Raw genomic sequence first — 12,656 nt, 5'->3', positions numbered from 1 at the left:
CATAGTTTCATTTTTAAATCATATACATATAATTTAATTTTATTAAAATAAATCTTGGAGATATATGCAACAAAATGCTAATAGTGAGTGGTTCTTGGGATGTCATTTTGATTTATTTTGATTTATCTCGTTTATGTGTATTTTTTAATTTCAATGAGTACATATCACTTCCGTAAGAGGAAAAAGACGAAGTTATAAAAAGTAATTAGAAGATATTCTGTCATAACTTTTAACCGGCCATTAAGTAAGAAAAAATACATGATTTATCTTTTTCATTGGGGAATAGTGGGAAACACAGCAAGTGGGCAATTTATCAGAGCCCAGTGGCTGAGAGCACAACCTATTGGAGTCCACTCAGTGAGTCTGGATCCAAGTTCTCGCTTGCCACTTTCCAGATTTGTCATCTCAGGAATATCTGTCACATGCACGGAGTCTCAGTTTCTCATTTGTGGAATGGAGTGATAACAGGAAATATCCAGATACTCCTCCCATTGCTTCTGGGCACAAGGCCTTGCCTGGGAAAAAGTGAGTTAATGTAATAAGGTGACCAATCTGGCACCTACCAAAGATGACAAATTTAAGGGGGAACCAAAAAACTCAGTAATCAAGATCAATAATATTTTAATAAAATATTTTTTAAATAAAAATTATGTAAAAACCTATAATGAAGAAAATATCAACAATTTTAATGAAGACTGGGTAAGTATTACTTTTTTTTTTAACATTTTATTTTTTTATTTTTTTCTCCCTCCCCTCTGGTAACCACTAGTCCATTGTCCATGTCCGTGAGAGGGTAAGTATTACTGATTTCTTCTATGCCTCAGGCTCCAGCATGACTCAGCAGGGTGCTGCTCCCAGCCCACAGCCTGAAGGTAAAGAACTTTCAATTATTCAAGTCATTATTAATTACTACTTAATTATTATTAATTATCCACATTATTCAGAGCCTCAGAACTGACATGGCTCACTCTGTGATTATTTGGCCTTTAGTCAAGGCCCTGGAGGGATACCACTAGGGAGTGTGTATTGTTCTGACCCTATTCATTTCTTTCTCCTCTACAGACACCTAATCGCAATTGTTACTTAATCACAGCCTTCTTACCTCACTGAAGACTCTGAGGGGCAAGTTTCTCCCTATTCTTTTATAGAAACATGAAATGCCAGCAAAGCATGATTTCTACCCAAAAGAACACAACTCAGAGTTTGCAGATGTTACAGGCTCTTCCCCTGATACTTCTGGGGAAGGGCACATAGACCTTGGCTTACCTTGCTTCAAAAACAGGCAGTCACAAACAATGACTTTATTCCATCTACTTCCCAGAAGGGAAAATCCTTATGTAACGAGATCAGCTGAGTTCTATGTGGAGAGTTTCCCCGAGGGGCTTTCATATTACTAGATCATGGGATTTTTATGGGTATTAGTTTATGCATGTAAAGCATTTCATGGTGCACATTTACGTGGAACTTGCTGGTTAAAAGTAGTCACAATAACATTTAAACAGTTTTAACATTTAAAACTTTTTTCATACAATGGCTTCACTTTACGTAGGACACCTCATTTGCTAAAACCATAGATTCTAAGTTGCTCTATTAAAATAATCACTAGAAAAGTGATGTCCTTAGCATGTAGATTTTAGGACATTTCCTTTCATACTTTCTCAGTTCGATTTAAGGTATATGTTATTTTCAAACGTTTAAGTTGGACATCACAAAATAAACTTAACCCATGGCAAATTTGTTTCTAAAAGCATTCTTTCTAGCTTCAAAAACTCAGAGACCAAAGGAATAATTTGGATGCCAGGTAGTGCATTAGACTTAGATTTGGTTACAAGAAGTTTAGCATAATCCATTATGAATTGATGGTCTGAACGAACTTTAGTGAAGACACTGGCTTTGAGGGTTTTTCAATTTTAATTTCCTTTGTCATATTTTTAGATTCACGTGTTTACCAGAGAAGTGAAACACATTGTGATTATATATGTGTCCAATAAGCAGTCTGACTCCTCTGAGACCACCATGCTGTGCAGGAAGTCTAGCCACTTCCACATGTTACAGCCTTCGCAGGCCAGGCATCTGACATGTGAGTGAAGGAGCCACCATGGACTCAGGAGACATGACCTGGAGAAGAATCAAGGAAACCAGCGGACAGCCCAAACTGACACTCCAGACGTATGGCCCCAGGTAACCCGTCTGGGCCATGTGCAGTTGCTAGATCCACTCCAGCTGAGGCCCCAACCATACTGGAGCAGGGATGAGCAGTCCCCGCTGTGCCATGCCTGCTTTCCTGACCCCAAAACTGTGAGCGTTATAAAATGGCTAATGTTTTTTAAAATGCTATAGGGGCACGGAAACCAGAAGCAGAGGCACGAAAGAGAATAGCTAATACTGAAAAATAAGAAATAGTTACAACAGTTCTCAATTGTGATTTTTGGTACTCTCTGTTCAACTTTTTAATTCATTTCTCCATTCATTCAATAAAAGTGTATTGAGACAGCTGCAAGCTAGACATTATACTCTTAGTGCCGGGGATACAAAAAAAAAAAAAAAAAAGAAATAGCTCTGCTCTCAGGGAGTGCCTAGTTTAAAAGAGGTGTCAAATAAGCAAACAGTTACTATATAATGTGATACAAGGCTGCTCTGAGGGTTTGCATAAGGAACTGTTGCACTGAAGATGCAGAATCTCTCAGCTTTGAAGGAGGCACTGCAGAGAAAGCTCCGCTTGGGAAAAGCCTCAAAGAATGAGTAGAGGTTTACCAGATGACCAAGGTAGGGCTCATGGCTGCAATTTTTTTCTTAACCTCTCTAGGGCAAAGCATTGATTGCATAAACAGACTGTTTGTTTGTTTGTTTGTTTGTTTTAGAGGAGTATTCTATTTTATCTGTGTGGAAAGTACAACTGAGAAGAAACAGCTCATGAGTTGTGCAGCATGACTAACCCTAGGCTCATCAGAGTACCCTACAGAAACCTGGCTTGCTCAGCCGACAGGCCAAGGCCTTAGGCAACTCCTCCGCAAACAAATGCAAATCAAATTGTTGGTTTGTTTTTAAAAGTGTGTTTTCTATTCAAATGCGACTCTTAAGACAGGTTTCCTAGGCCCTACACACTCCCAGTTTGCTGTCCTAAATCTTTCTGATAGAAAAATTTTAGAGGTACTTCGGGATGAGTGCCATGCTATCGGAATAAAAACAGATTTGTCTCCACGACAGGGGAATCAAGCCATCAGTAGGAAAAGATGTGTCCTAAAATCTAGGAGCTTTGTTTCTAGGGGACGAACTTGGTTAAAAAGACTTCTTCAATCTTTTCCCTACTGTCAAGTTCAATGAAACTCCTACAGCATTTCTAACACCAGCTTAATCTGAGGAGGCTGCTGTCAAACAGGCTCCTGGAAGAAACTGAGGGGAACATGTTAAATCATTGCAAGAAAAATGATTCTAACTTCAGTAAGGCAACTTGGCAATGGATTCCATTTTAAAAGCTGACGCATCTTAAAAGTACCAAGATAACATACAAGTTGTGGGGGAAAGGAGCATGGGCATGACTGGGATAAAAAAAAAACTATTGAAAGTGTTTACTGTGTTTATTTCTACTCTGCCTTGTGCCAAAGTGGATTTGGCAGTGAGTTTATTTCTTGGGTAAGTGTAGAGGGTAGTTCTCTTATAAAACTAGTTAAGTGCAGACCATCTGCTTTCATAGTCTTTGGAGTTGGGAGTAGAGCTGTCATCTGCTTTAGAGAATCGGGAATCTCTGAACTGGTCACTTCCAGAAGAAAAAGGATCTTCTATCTCCCATGTGGCGGTGACCCGAGGAAGCACAGGCAGTGGGGCTGAGAAAGATTTTGATTTCCTATAGCGCTTAGACAAATGGAACTGGAAGCAAATAAATCATTAAATGGCAGAGAAGAGGAAAGGGCCCAGGAAGGCAAAAGGAAACTCCTAGTCTCAAAACTTCAGGTCCTTCTTAGAAATTGTGTCAAAAAAAAGGCCCTGAGATTTGGAATGGTAATCACAGTGGATATTTGAGGCCAGAGCTGACTTGTCCAATGAGGAGTTCATTAACTGCCCTTAGAGTATGGCAAACTAATACCTTTTTTATTTTTTTCAGAGCATTATATCAAATAAATTAACATTCTCATCTCAACTGACTCACCTGGCGGAAAGAAATCTACATGCCGTGAGAAGAGAGAAGGTGAGAGAATAGAGAGAATAGTTCAGAAAACATGGAAAGAGACAGGTGGAAGAGGCACTGGACTGTTTACTAGAATATGAGTGCCAGCACTATCGAATGTTCCACTTGCTAAAAAATCCTGATTATAATTTTCTGATGCTGGAAATGAGATAAGATGTTCCACATCAAATTAGTTATAGTAATTCTTAGCATTTTTGTTCACATATGCCTTTGAGAAAATGATGATAGTGATAGACTCTACCCAGAAAAAAAATGTATGTATTTCTTGCACATCTATTCTGTAAGAACTACTAATTATAATATTCAAGATGTAAATCTGTTAGTCACAATACATATGTAATATATAATCCTGATCGCTTGACTGCCATTAAGTCTTTCTTATGTCTAACCTAGTTTCATTCTATAGCTTAAGCCTCACTCTATTTTTTCTGTCCTCTTAGCTTAAGAAAAGATCATTACAGAACTGCTTGTATAAGTTTTTTATATATGCTTGCAAAGGGCTATGAAATTTTATTACAGTTATTCTCGAAGTTGAAACTTCCCTAATCTTTCTTTACAAATTGTGCATAGTGTGCTAGTTACCTTCCAATATTCAGTTCTCTCTTCTGCATTAGTTACTCAGCTTTACAATTACATTTTTTTGAGCTTCTCTTGCAGCTACGTATAATCATGTGACTAAGCTTTAAGCCAATAATATGTAAGCACTGTGCTATGTGGATCTTCTGAAAAATCTCCCTTTTCTTCTTCCACCTTACTGTCTGGAATGAAGATATGATGGCTGGAGATCAATAGCCATCCTGGGCCATGAGTGTGAAGAATGATAAGTAACACTGTCTGTTGACTTCTCTATTAGAAGGTAAATTTCATTAGAATAGGCACCTTGTTTATCTTGGTCAAAGCAACATCCCTAACACCTAAAAGTATGTGGCATGTGGTAAGGGCTCATGTACCAAATGGATATTGAGTGAATAAAACAGATGGATGAATGAATGAATGAATGAATGAATGACTTTACTTCAGATCCAGGTGAAACACTGATCATAAAGTCCTGCTAGGGGATTTTCGGCCATCAGTAGACAAATGCAAAGTCTCAGTTTCTATTACAGAATTAAACTCTTGCTTAATTCAAATCATACTACTCCTATTAACTTCCCTTTGCTCTCCCAGACTTGCCACTGTTAGAGAGGGTAGAGTTTTTTCCTAATGCTCTCTAATGTTCTCTTCAAACAAAATAGTCTCAGATCTATTTTCCTAACGATGCTTCTCAATATTTTACTGCTTAGCAAATTTAAAATTCTTTAATTTTCAAGGTCATGCATACCTATTTGTGTGCATCTGTTGTTAAATGCAGACACTATTTTGTAACTTAATCTTAGGCGTTGTTCAAGTCTACAAGAATCATCCAAAATGGTATCTAATGACATTCCCAGGACTTCACACAATATTATTGTTATCATGGAATGCTACTAGGTCCTAAGGATTTAACTAGATGTTGTTTACTAAACCGAACTTCATAGAATCTTTTCCCATTCCATTGTAGTTTTCTACATTTCAATATATTACCCATTTTTGTCACCAAACCTTACTTATTTCTTTTAAACTATTAAATTAAATATTAATCATCCCTGCTTCCCTGACTTTTGCAGTGACTTTTTCCTTCTGCTATCCTTTTAATAAAGAACACTCTCTCTGGTCCTTTTCTATTCTTTTAGTATCTTATGTGATTAAAGTGTTCATGAATGTTCACACTTTTTGCAATTACATGTCATTTCTTCATAATTTTTTTTTTTTACTCTTCCCCCAAAGTTGTTGCTATTTCTTTTCACTAATTGGTGGAAACAATTAGCCTAATCTCCTACTTTTGTGACATACCTATTTAGACTAGTGCTCCTTGGTTTTTGCTCAAATTTCTTTTCAATTTACCCACCTTTGAGAGAATATATTATTTGATTTTTGTTAGGCATATTGAGCTTTTTTGAAGTGTAGACTTCTCTATACATTATCCTCTCTTTCCCAGAGTAGCTTTCCAAATAGAAGTCTATGAAAATAGAGGAAAATAGAAGTGATCAGATGAGCTCTTCCTACATCTCTCCTCTACTAGAAATGTCCCTCTGGCCACACAGGTCCTTTCTTCCTCCTTGCTTTTCTATCAGCCCACAGCTAATCTATCCCTGTTCTGTAGTGCATCCACTCTGCCTTCTTAAGGACCTTGCTCGGTTGATTGTCCCTTCTCTAACTTCATTTTTTGTTTTTTCTTAATTGGCTCTTACACTTTAACATATAAATATACTCATTTTTTTCAGCACATATCTCCAGTCCACTCATCCAGTTGCCACATCAATGGCATTTGTAGCTTTCTTGCTTTCCTGGCAATACTGACTCTCTCTCAGAATTACATGTGGAGTGCCTACTCGCCAGGCATTGGAGAAGGGGCTGCTCTAACAGAAGTGAAAGGCAGGTGTGATCCCCACCCTCATGGAGCTCACCTGATCAGCCATTCCTGATAATGCTCAAGTTTCTTGACTTCCACTGATCATCTTTGCAGGCTTCGTTTCAATGCCACTTAAATCTTCCTATTCTCTAAGTCTTTTTTTTTCTTTTTTCTTTTCTTATTATACATATCTTCTCAAAGGAGTTACTTCTATACCCACGGCTTCAATTACTTCTGTATGTATGCTCTAATGACAATACAATTTAAATGTTTTTAACAGTTTTATTTTACATTGGATGCCTCATTTACTAGAACCATAGATTCCAATATGCTCCATGAAAGTAATCACACACACACACAAAATGTGATGTTCTTAGCATGTCAGTTTTAGGAATTTTCCCCAATTATTATTTTTTTTTTGGTTTGATTTGATGTGTATGCTGTGTTTGAAGACATAGGTTGGGATCTCATAAAACAGACTTAACCAAATGAGGCTTCTATCCAACTTTCAATGAGAGAGCTCCATTTAGATGTTCCACTTAACAGAGCCAAAAATTATCTTCCTTGGTAAACCTATTCCTCTTCCTGCATTCTCTGTGTGGGAGGAAGTCCTGCTATCTAACCACTTTCCCAAGCCAGAACCCTAGCAGTCATTTTTGCCTTTTCTCTTTACTTCTCCTTCCATACTTAGTCACCAAGTACTTCTATTCAGTCTCCCAAATGATCTCAAATCCTTTCCTTCCATTCGGTCACTGCCTTTAGTTTGAACACTCTTTTCTCCCCTAGATGAATATAAAGTGTCTTAATTGGTTTTGTTGCTTCCTTCAGTCTGCCTTATTGTCCAGAGTGACCCTACTTCAAACTATCTAATTAGTGACTCCTCAACTTCACATCATTTAATTGGTTTATGTTTCCAGGATAAAATTCAAATTCTTTACCCCAGTATCTACTTTGAGATCAGATATCCAGGTTTAAGCATTTTCCAGCAGTGTGACTTCAGACAATTGGATCCTTTAAGCCTTTGTTTTCTCATCTACTCGAGCTCATTGAAGGTAGGAGTGTTTCACACAGACAGTGCCTGGCTAGGAGAGAATGTTGAATAAAGGAAAAATATATTAAAATCCACAACAAAAAATTGTTCTTCCTTTTTAAAATTCCTGATACAACGTCACTACCACCCAAATTGTACTTCTATCTCTGTTTTCTGATAATCACGATAAAGTGCACTATAAAGAGATCCACACTGTCTGGGATCAAATCCTGGCCCCACCCCTGAGCAATCATGTGACCTTGGAAGCGTTACTTAACATCTGTGTCTCAGTTTCTTCTGTACAGAATGGAAAATGAAGATTATTTTGGACGGTTAAATGAATACCTCGTTTGGAAGGGGATCGGTCGCATAGTAGGTGTTTGCCAAATGTGAACTATCATTATCGTCGCCTTCGAATCAGAATCGTGGTACTCCACTTTGTGATTCTCAGTTTTATGAGAAAATCGTGCTTTATACATTGCTGTTGGGGAAAAAAGGAAAAGCTGGAAACTCCTGCCGTGGAAGGGAGAAACAGAGGCGAGAAAAGTGATTTGGTGAATCTCTGCGTTTTCAGGTTGGGACACATTCCGTCCCTATTTTACCGATGAGGAAATGGAGGGGTGACGTGTCCTCCAGTCTCATTCAAGACTCACAATCACAGCTCTTTATTGAGAGTAGGACCGGGGACTGGGGGTCGCTATGGTCGAGTTGCAGGCGAAAACTAGCACTTTTTGGAAGGCAGGAGAGGAGCATTACAAAAACGATCAACAATTCGAGTGTAACTAAGTTCAGTGAGCAAATACATCAAATGAGTCAGCTGTCAGACTCAGTGAAACCGAGCTGCTAATAGAACTGGCTCTTTACTAACAGTGACATTCGATATTGCATTAACAAGCGCCCACGGGGCTAACGGTAGGACGGCAAAGCTCCGGGCTGCGCCGGATGAATGGAAACCAGAGTGTGGGGCGCGCCGCGCGGGGGGCGGGGCGGCTGCAGGGCGGGGCGGGGGTGGGGCATTGTGAGTCACGTGCCTACTCTGTGAGGCGGGCGCGTGGAGGGAACTCTGGGCGTGATTGGTCCCTCGTAACCAGGTGACGGCACAACGAGTTCCGGTTGGCAGGCGCCATCCAGGAGAACGGCCCTCAGTCCAGAGGCGGCTGCGGAAGGAGGAGGAGCTCCGGCTGCGCTCTCTCCCCGCAGTGGCTGCAGTTCTCAGCGCTTGTTAGGTCCCCACCCCTTTTAAATAAGCCGGCTGGGTCGCCGCCCTCACAGACTAGTCAGCTCGGGGGAGGCGGTAGCGGCTCAGCGGTGGGGGTGCGGCCGGGCCCGGAGCCCTGCCCAGGGCCCGGCGGCCCGGCGGACAGACGACCAGCGGGCGAGGCCGCGCTTGCTTGCGCGGCGTAGCCCCGGCATAGCCCCGGGCTGCCCGTGTTGGCCGCGCCATTGTTGGGGGAGGGGGGGACTGCTGAGCGCGGCAGAGTCGGTGGGCGAGCGGAGGCGGCGACGGCGGCCAAGAGTGGAAGCACTCCATGGGGAACACGCTGACCTGTTGCGTGTCCCCCAATGCCAGCCCCAAGCTGGGCCGACGCTCGGGGTCGGCGGAGCCGGACTACGAGTCTGAGGTCTATGAGGCAGCGGCCGGGGACGCTGTGGCAGTAGCGCCGGCGCCTGCTGCCCCGGAGCCCGCCGATTTGGATTTCGGAGCCGGCGAGGGCCACCACCTGCAGCACATCAGCGACCGGGAGATGCCCGAAGGTAAGGAGGCGGCGAGCGCCGTCCGCCTCTCGGCTGTACCTGGCCGCTGCAGCCCCCAGGGTCCCCTGGGAGGGAGGCGCCGCCTCGGGCTCCTTCCTGCCCGGAGCCGGCTTTTCCAGGGCTGGGCACCGGGGACGTAGGCTGGCGCTGCCTGGCGTCCCCACCCCTTATTCTTTCCCCATCGCGTCCGGCCAGTTTCTGTCCCTCTTCACTACACGAACGCCCAGATTTTTTTCATTTCCCAGCCCAGCCAGAGACCCCAGTCCTCGGCCTTTCCTGTTTATGGCTCTATTTAACGTTTTGTGGGACTTTATACAGACTTTTGGGTACATTCTCTCTCTTTTCTCAATGGAAACTTTAATACCCCGACTTCGGAGTATCCATCCCATCTCTCTGTCCTTATCTCTGTAAGTGACCTTCCTTGTTCCTATCCGTTAAGGTAGTTGATACTCGGGATAATTCAGACGCAAACGTTTCAGGGTTATTTAAATTCAAAACAGAAATTGACATAGGAGAGTCTATTTGGTGGTTTTAAGTAAGCTGTTTTCAGTTGCCTGTATAGAAGCTGCTTTATTCCTTCCAACTATAATTTGAACACGAAAAGAAAATGGTGGGAGAGGGAACGTAAAATAACTAGAACGATGTGAAATGTTACTGCCAGCGCTGCAAAGGGTAGTTTTTACCTAAAGGAAACCCACGGAGTTCCGATCACTTAAAAATTCCCATTTTGACACAAATATGTCTTCAGTCTTAACTTCAGTGACTGTACGTTGCCTATTCTAAAGGAGAGGTGGGGGGGATCATAATAAGACTGTTGGTCAAAAGTTTCAAAACAGGAAAAAAAAACCCCATACGTTTAGATTTTAATTTGTAATATAAAGGTTTGGGGAGTTAAGATCCTGCACAAGAATGTTTGTCTCCATGGCTCCCTCTCCTTCCTCCCCCTCTTGCCAATGGAATCCTGTTCTTCTTTAAGAACGTTGAGGTAAAAGTTCTTAAGATCAAACCACTGGGGTGGGCGGGGAGAGGGAGAAGAGAGAGAGGAAATGTTTGACTTAAAATAATTCTCGGCATCAGCGTGGCTGAGGACTGTTTCCTTTGAAGTAGAAAACGTTCTACAGTAAAGATGATGAGGCCCCGTTGGTCCATTGGATTTAAGTACCAGATATTTCATTATTTTATAGAGGAAATGTCTTATAGCTCTTATTCTATTTAAACTTTACTTGAGCTCTTAATTTCTTTAAAAGTTAGAATAATTAAGCCTGTAAATTCACCCAGATGATGGACGTAGCTTTGTAGCTGAGAAGTACTCCCTTTTCAGAATATTCAAATATTGTGAAAATGAACAAATTATGTGAATTAATTGTACCTTTAAACACAAAGCAAGTAAATATTTATGAAAATTTCTGCTCTACTTGGTGCTTAAGGTAAGCCTCAGTGATTTTACAAACTAGTTGGTAGATGGGTAGTGTTGGATGAGAGACCAAATTGGACCTTTATATAGTTCTTTTAAGATTTACAACACATTTTCAATATCTCTCAGTTTGGCCCTTTTAACTACCATTAAAGCCTGTATTTAGTTTTCCGGAAATCTGAAATGACTGTAACACAGCTACTGAACTGAAGAGGCTGATATGGAGGTGATGTATATGCGAAATTCAGTTTCCGGAGTACTAAAAAGCTCTTAACAATGCATCTTGTATTTTATAATTTACCCATAAAGTAGGCCTATCTTAAGTCTTGAACATTTCTGTTCAAAGTTATTGAACACAACTCAGAAGCAGCATTTATCTCTCCATCCTATGTTTATAGATTTATCATGTTGGATAAAAGTAAAAGTCATAAAAGAGGATACATTTACCAGGTAAACAAGTTGATATATTTTAAAGAGTTTGTTCTGGTGACCTCTGATGGAAGGCGAGAATGCCCTGGACAGAGTTGGTAAGAGGGCAGGTCAGGTAACAGTGGTTAAGCATAGGACTATGATGAGGAGTGTTAAGTCAGAAAAGTTGATAAAAACAGAGTTCACGAGTACAGGATTTACCATTTTATGTTTAACATGATAGTTAAAATTTCATTTCAATTTATCTTTAAATGTTTTTGGCATTCAATAAAGTGATATGAGAAACTTCAATTTCAGTGTTTGCCTATGATTACGTTTCCATAGAAACAAGGTCAGAACACCAAATATAAAGTACAGGCACATTGAAAGTTTGCTTTTAATGTCTTTATTTCAGACAATTTTATATTAGTTTCCCTGGAAACTAAGAAAGACCTACTTACATGTAAAACATTTTGGCTTTTCTACAGTGGAGAATTGAATTATTTGGTTATTTACACAAAATCATACATGAATGGTCTCTGCCTTGTTCTCCTGAAACAGAACATTGATTTCTTCAAGCCATTTCAAAGAGATATTCCTAAGAATCCGTATAGATTTCAGATAGACTTAAAATGGTTTTTTTACTACCTCGCCTATCTTTATTTATCTAACAGTATATCTGATATAACTGATGGTAGTATCAGTAAGAAAAAATGACACTAAAGTCCTGTTATCCAATTTTATTATTACTCTTCAACTTTTCATACAGCCTTTTATGTTCTGACCTTAATGAGCTTTGCTGATTTGCTGGCTAAAGGTGCTCTTTCAATTGACCCCTTCCTCCCCTCCCCCTGAGGAGTGAGTAGTGAAAGAATTGGCATTATTGGAGGAAAACCCAATATCTGAGCAATTGATCTATCCTCTTTCCAGTAGCTATTTTACCCCCTTTTTTTTTTTGCTTTTTTTTTGGTGACGATATCAATAAGCATTTCATGTAAAAGATTTAGAAAATACAGAAAGTCATTTACTACTTATGCTCAGAATATCCAGAACTTTTATTAATATTTTGATGTTGATTCTTTCTTAACCTTTTGTAGGCATATAAACATAATAATTTATTTTACAAAAATGATGTCATTCTTTATGTGCATCTTTGTAATAAAGTAATGACAAAGCTCCTCAAACTGTGCTTGACACCTAGAGAGTGCTCCAGGATGTATTTGCATGCAATTACATGGAGCTCTACTGCATGCCTTTTAATAACTGTTTAACATACCATCAAATAGAATATCATTCATTCACCCACTCTTTATGATTGGGTATCTTTTAAAGTGAAACCATACACAATCCCATTATAATGCTTTATTCTGGGGACACAAATAAAAACGGATGCATTGTACCTCCCTGTAGATCAGATGATATACTTTCTTAT

The 12,656-nt window shown here is 40.2% G+C and overlaps 1 protein-coding gene and 1 long non-coding RNA gene across 5 annotated transcripts in view; both read left to right on the top strand.

Annotated features, from left to right (window-relative positions):
- The first annotated feature begins 790 nt into the window (after nucleotides 1-790).
- On the top strand, nucleotides 791-6,896 carry LOC111745333. The gene is made up of 3 exons (XR_002782603.1): nucleotides 791-872; nucleotides 1,936-2,181; nucleotides 4,103-6,896. It is a non-coding gene; the product is annotated as an uncharacterized LOC111745333 (long non-coding RNA).
- Nucleotides 6,897-8,826: 1,930 nt separating this feature from the next.
- CCNYL1 (cyclin Y like 1) overlaps nucleotides 8,827-12,656 on the top strand; it is a 35,725-nt gene continuing 31,895 nt past the window's right edge. For 2 of the 4 annotated variants that reach the window (XM_011369653.2, XM_023536311.1), the window contains exon 1: nucleotides 8,827-9,402. In XM_011369653.2, the coding sequence (XP_011367955.1) occupies nucleotides 9,177-9,402 (226 nt within the window). In that variant the 5' untranslated portion in view covers nucleotides 8,827-9,176. The remainder of the gene's footprint in view (nucleotides 9,403-12,656) is intronic. The other 2 variants (XM_011369650.2, XM_011369651.2) reach the window with 2 other exon arrangements.

Source organism: Pteropus vampyrus, unplaced genomic scaffold (genome assembly GCF_000151845.1).
Source record: "Pteropus vampyrus isolate Shadow unplaced genomic scaffold, Pvam_2.0 Scaffold152, whole genome shotgun sequence".
NCBI lineage: Eukaryota > Metazoa > Chordata > Mammalia > Chiroptera > Pteropodidae > Pteropus > Pteropus vampyrus.
Note: the sequence above shows the minus strand (reverse complement) of the source record. Positions and strands in the feature narration are given on the sequence as shown.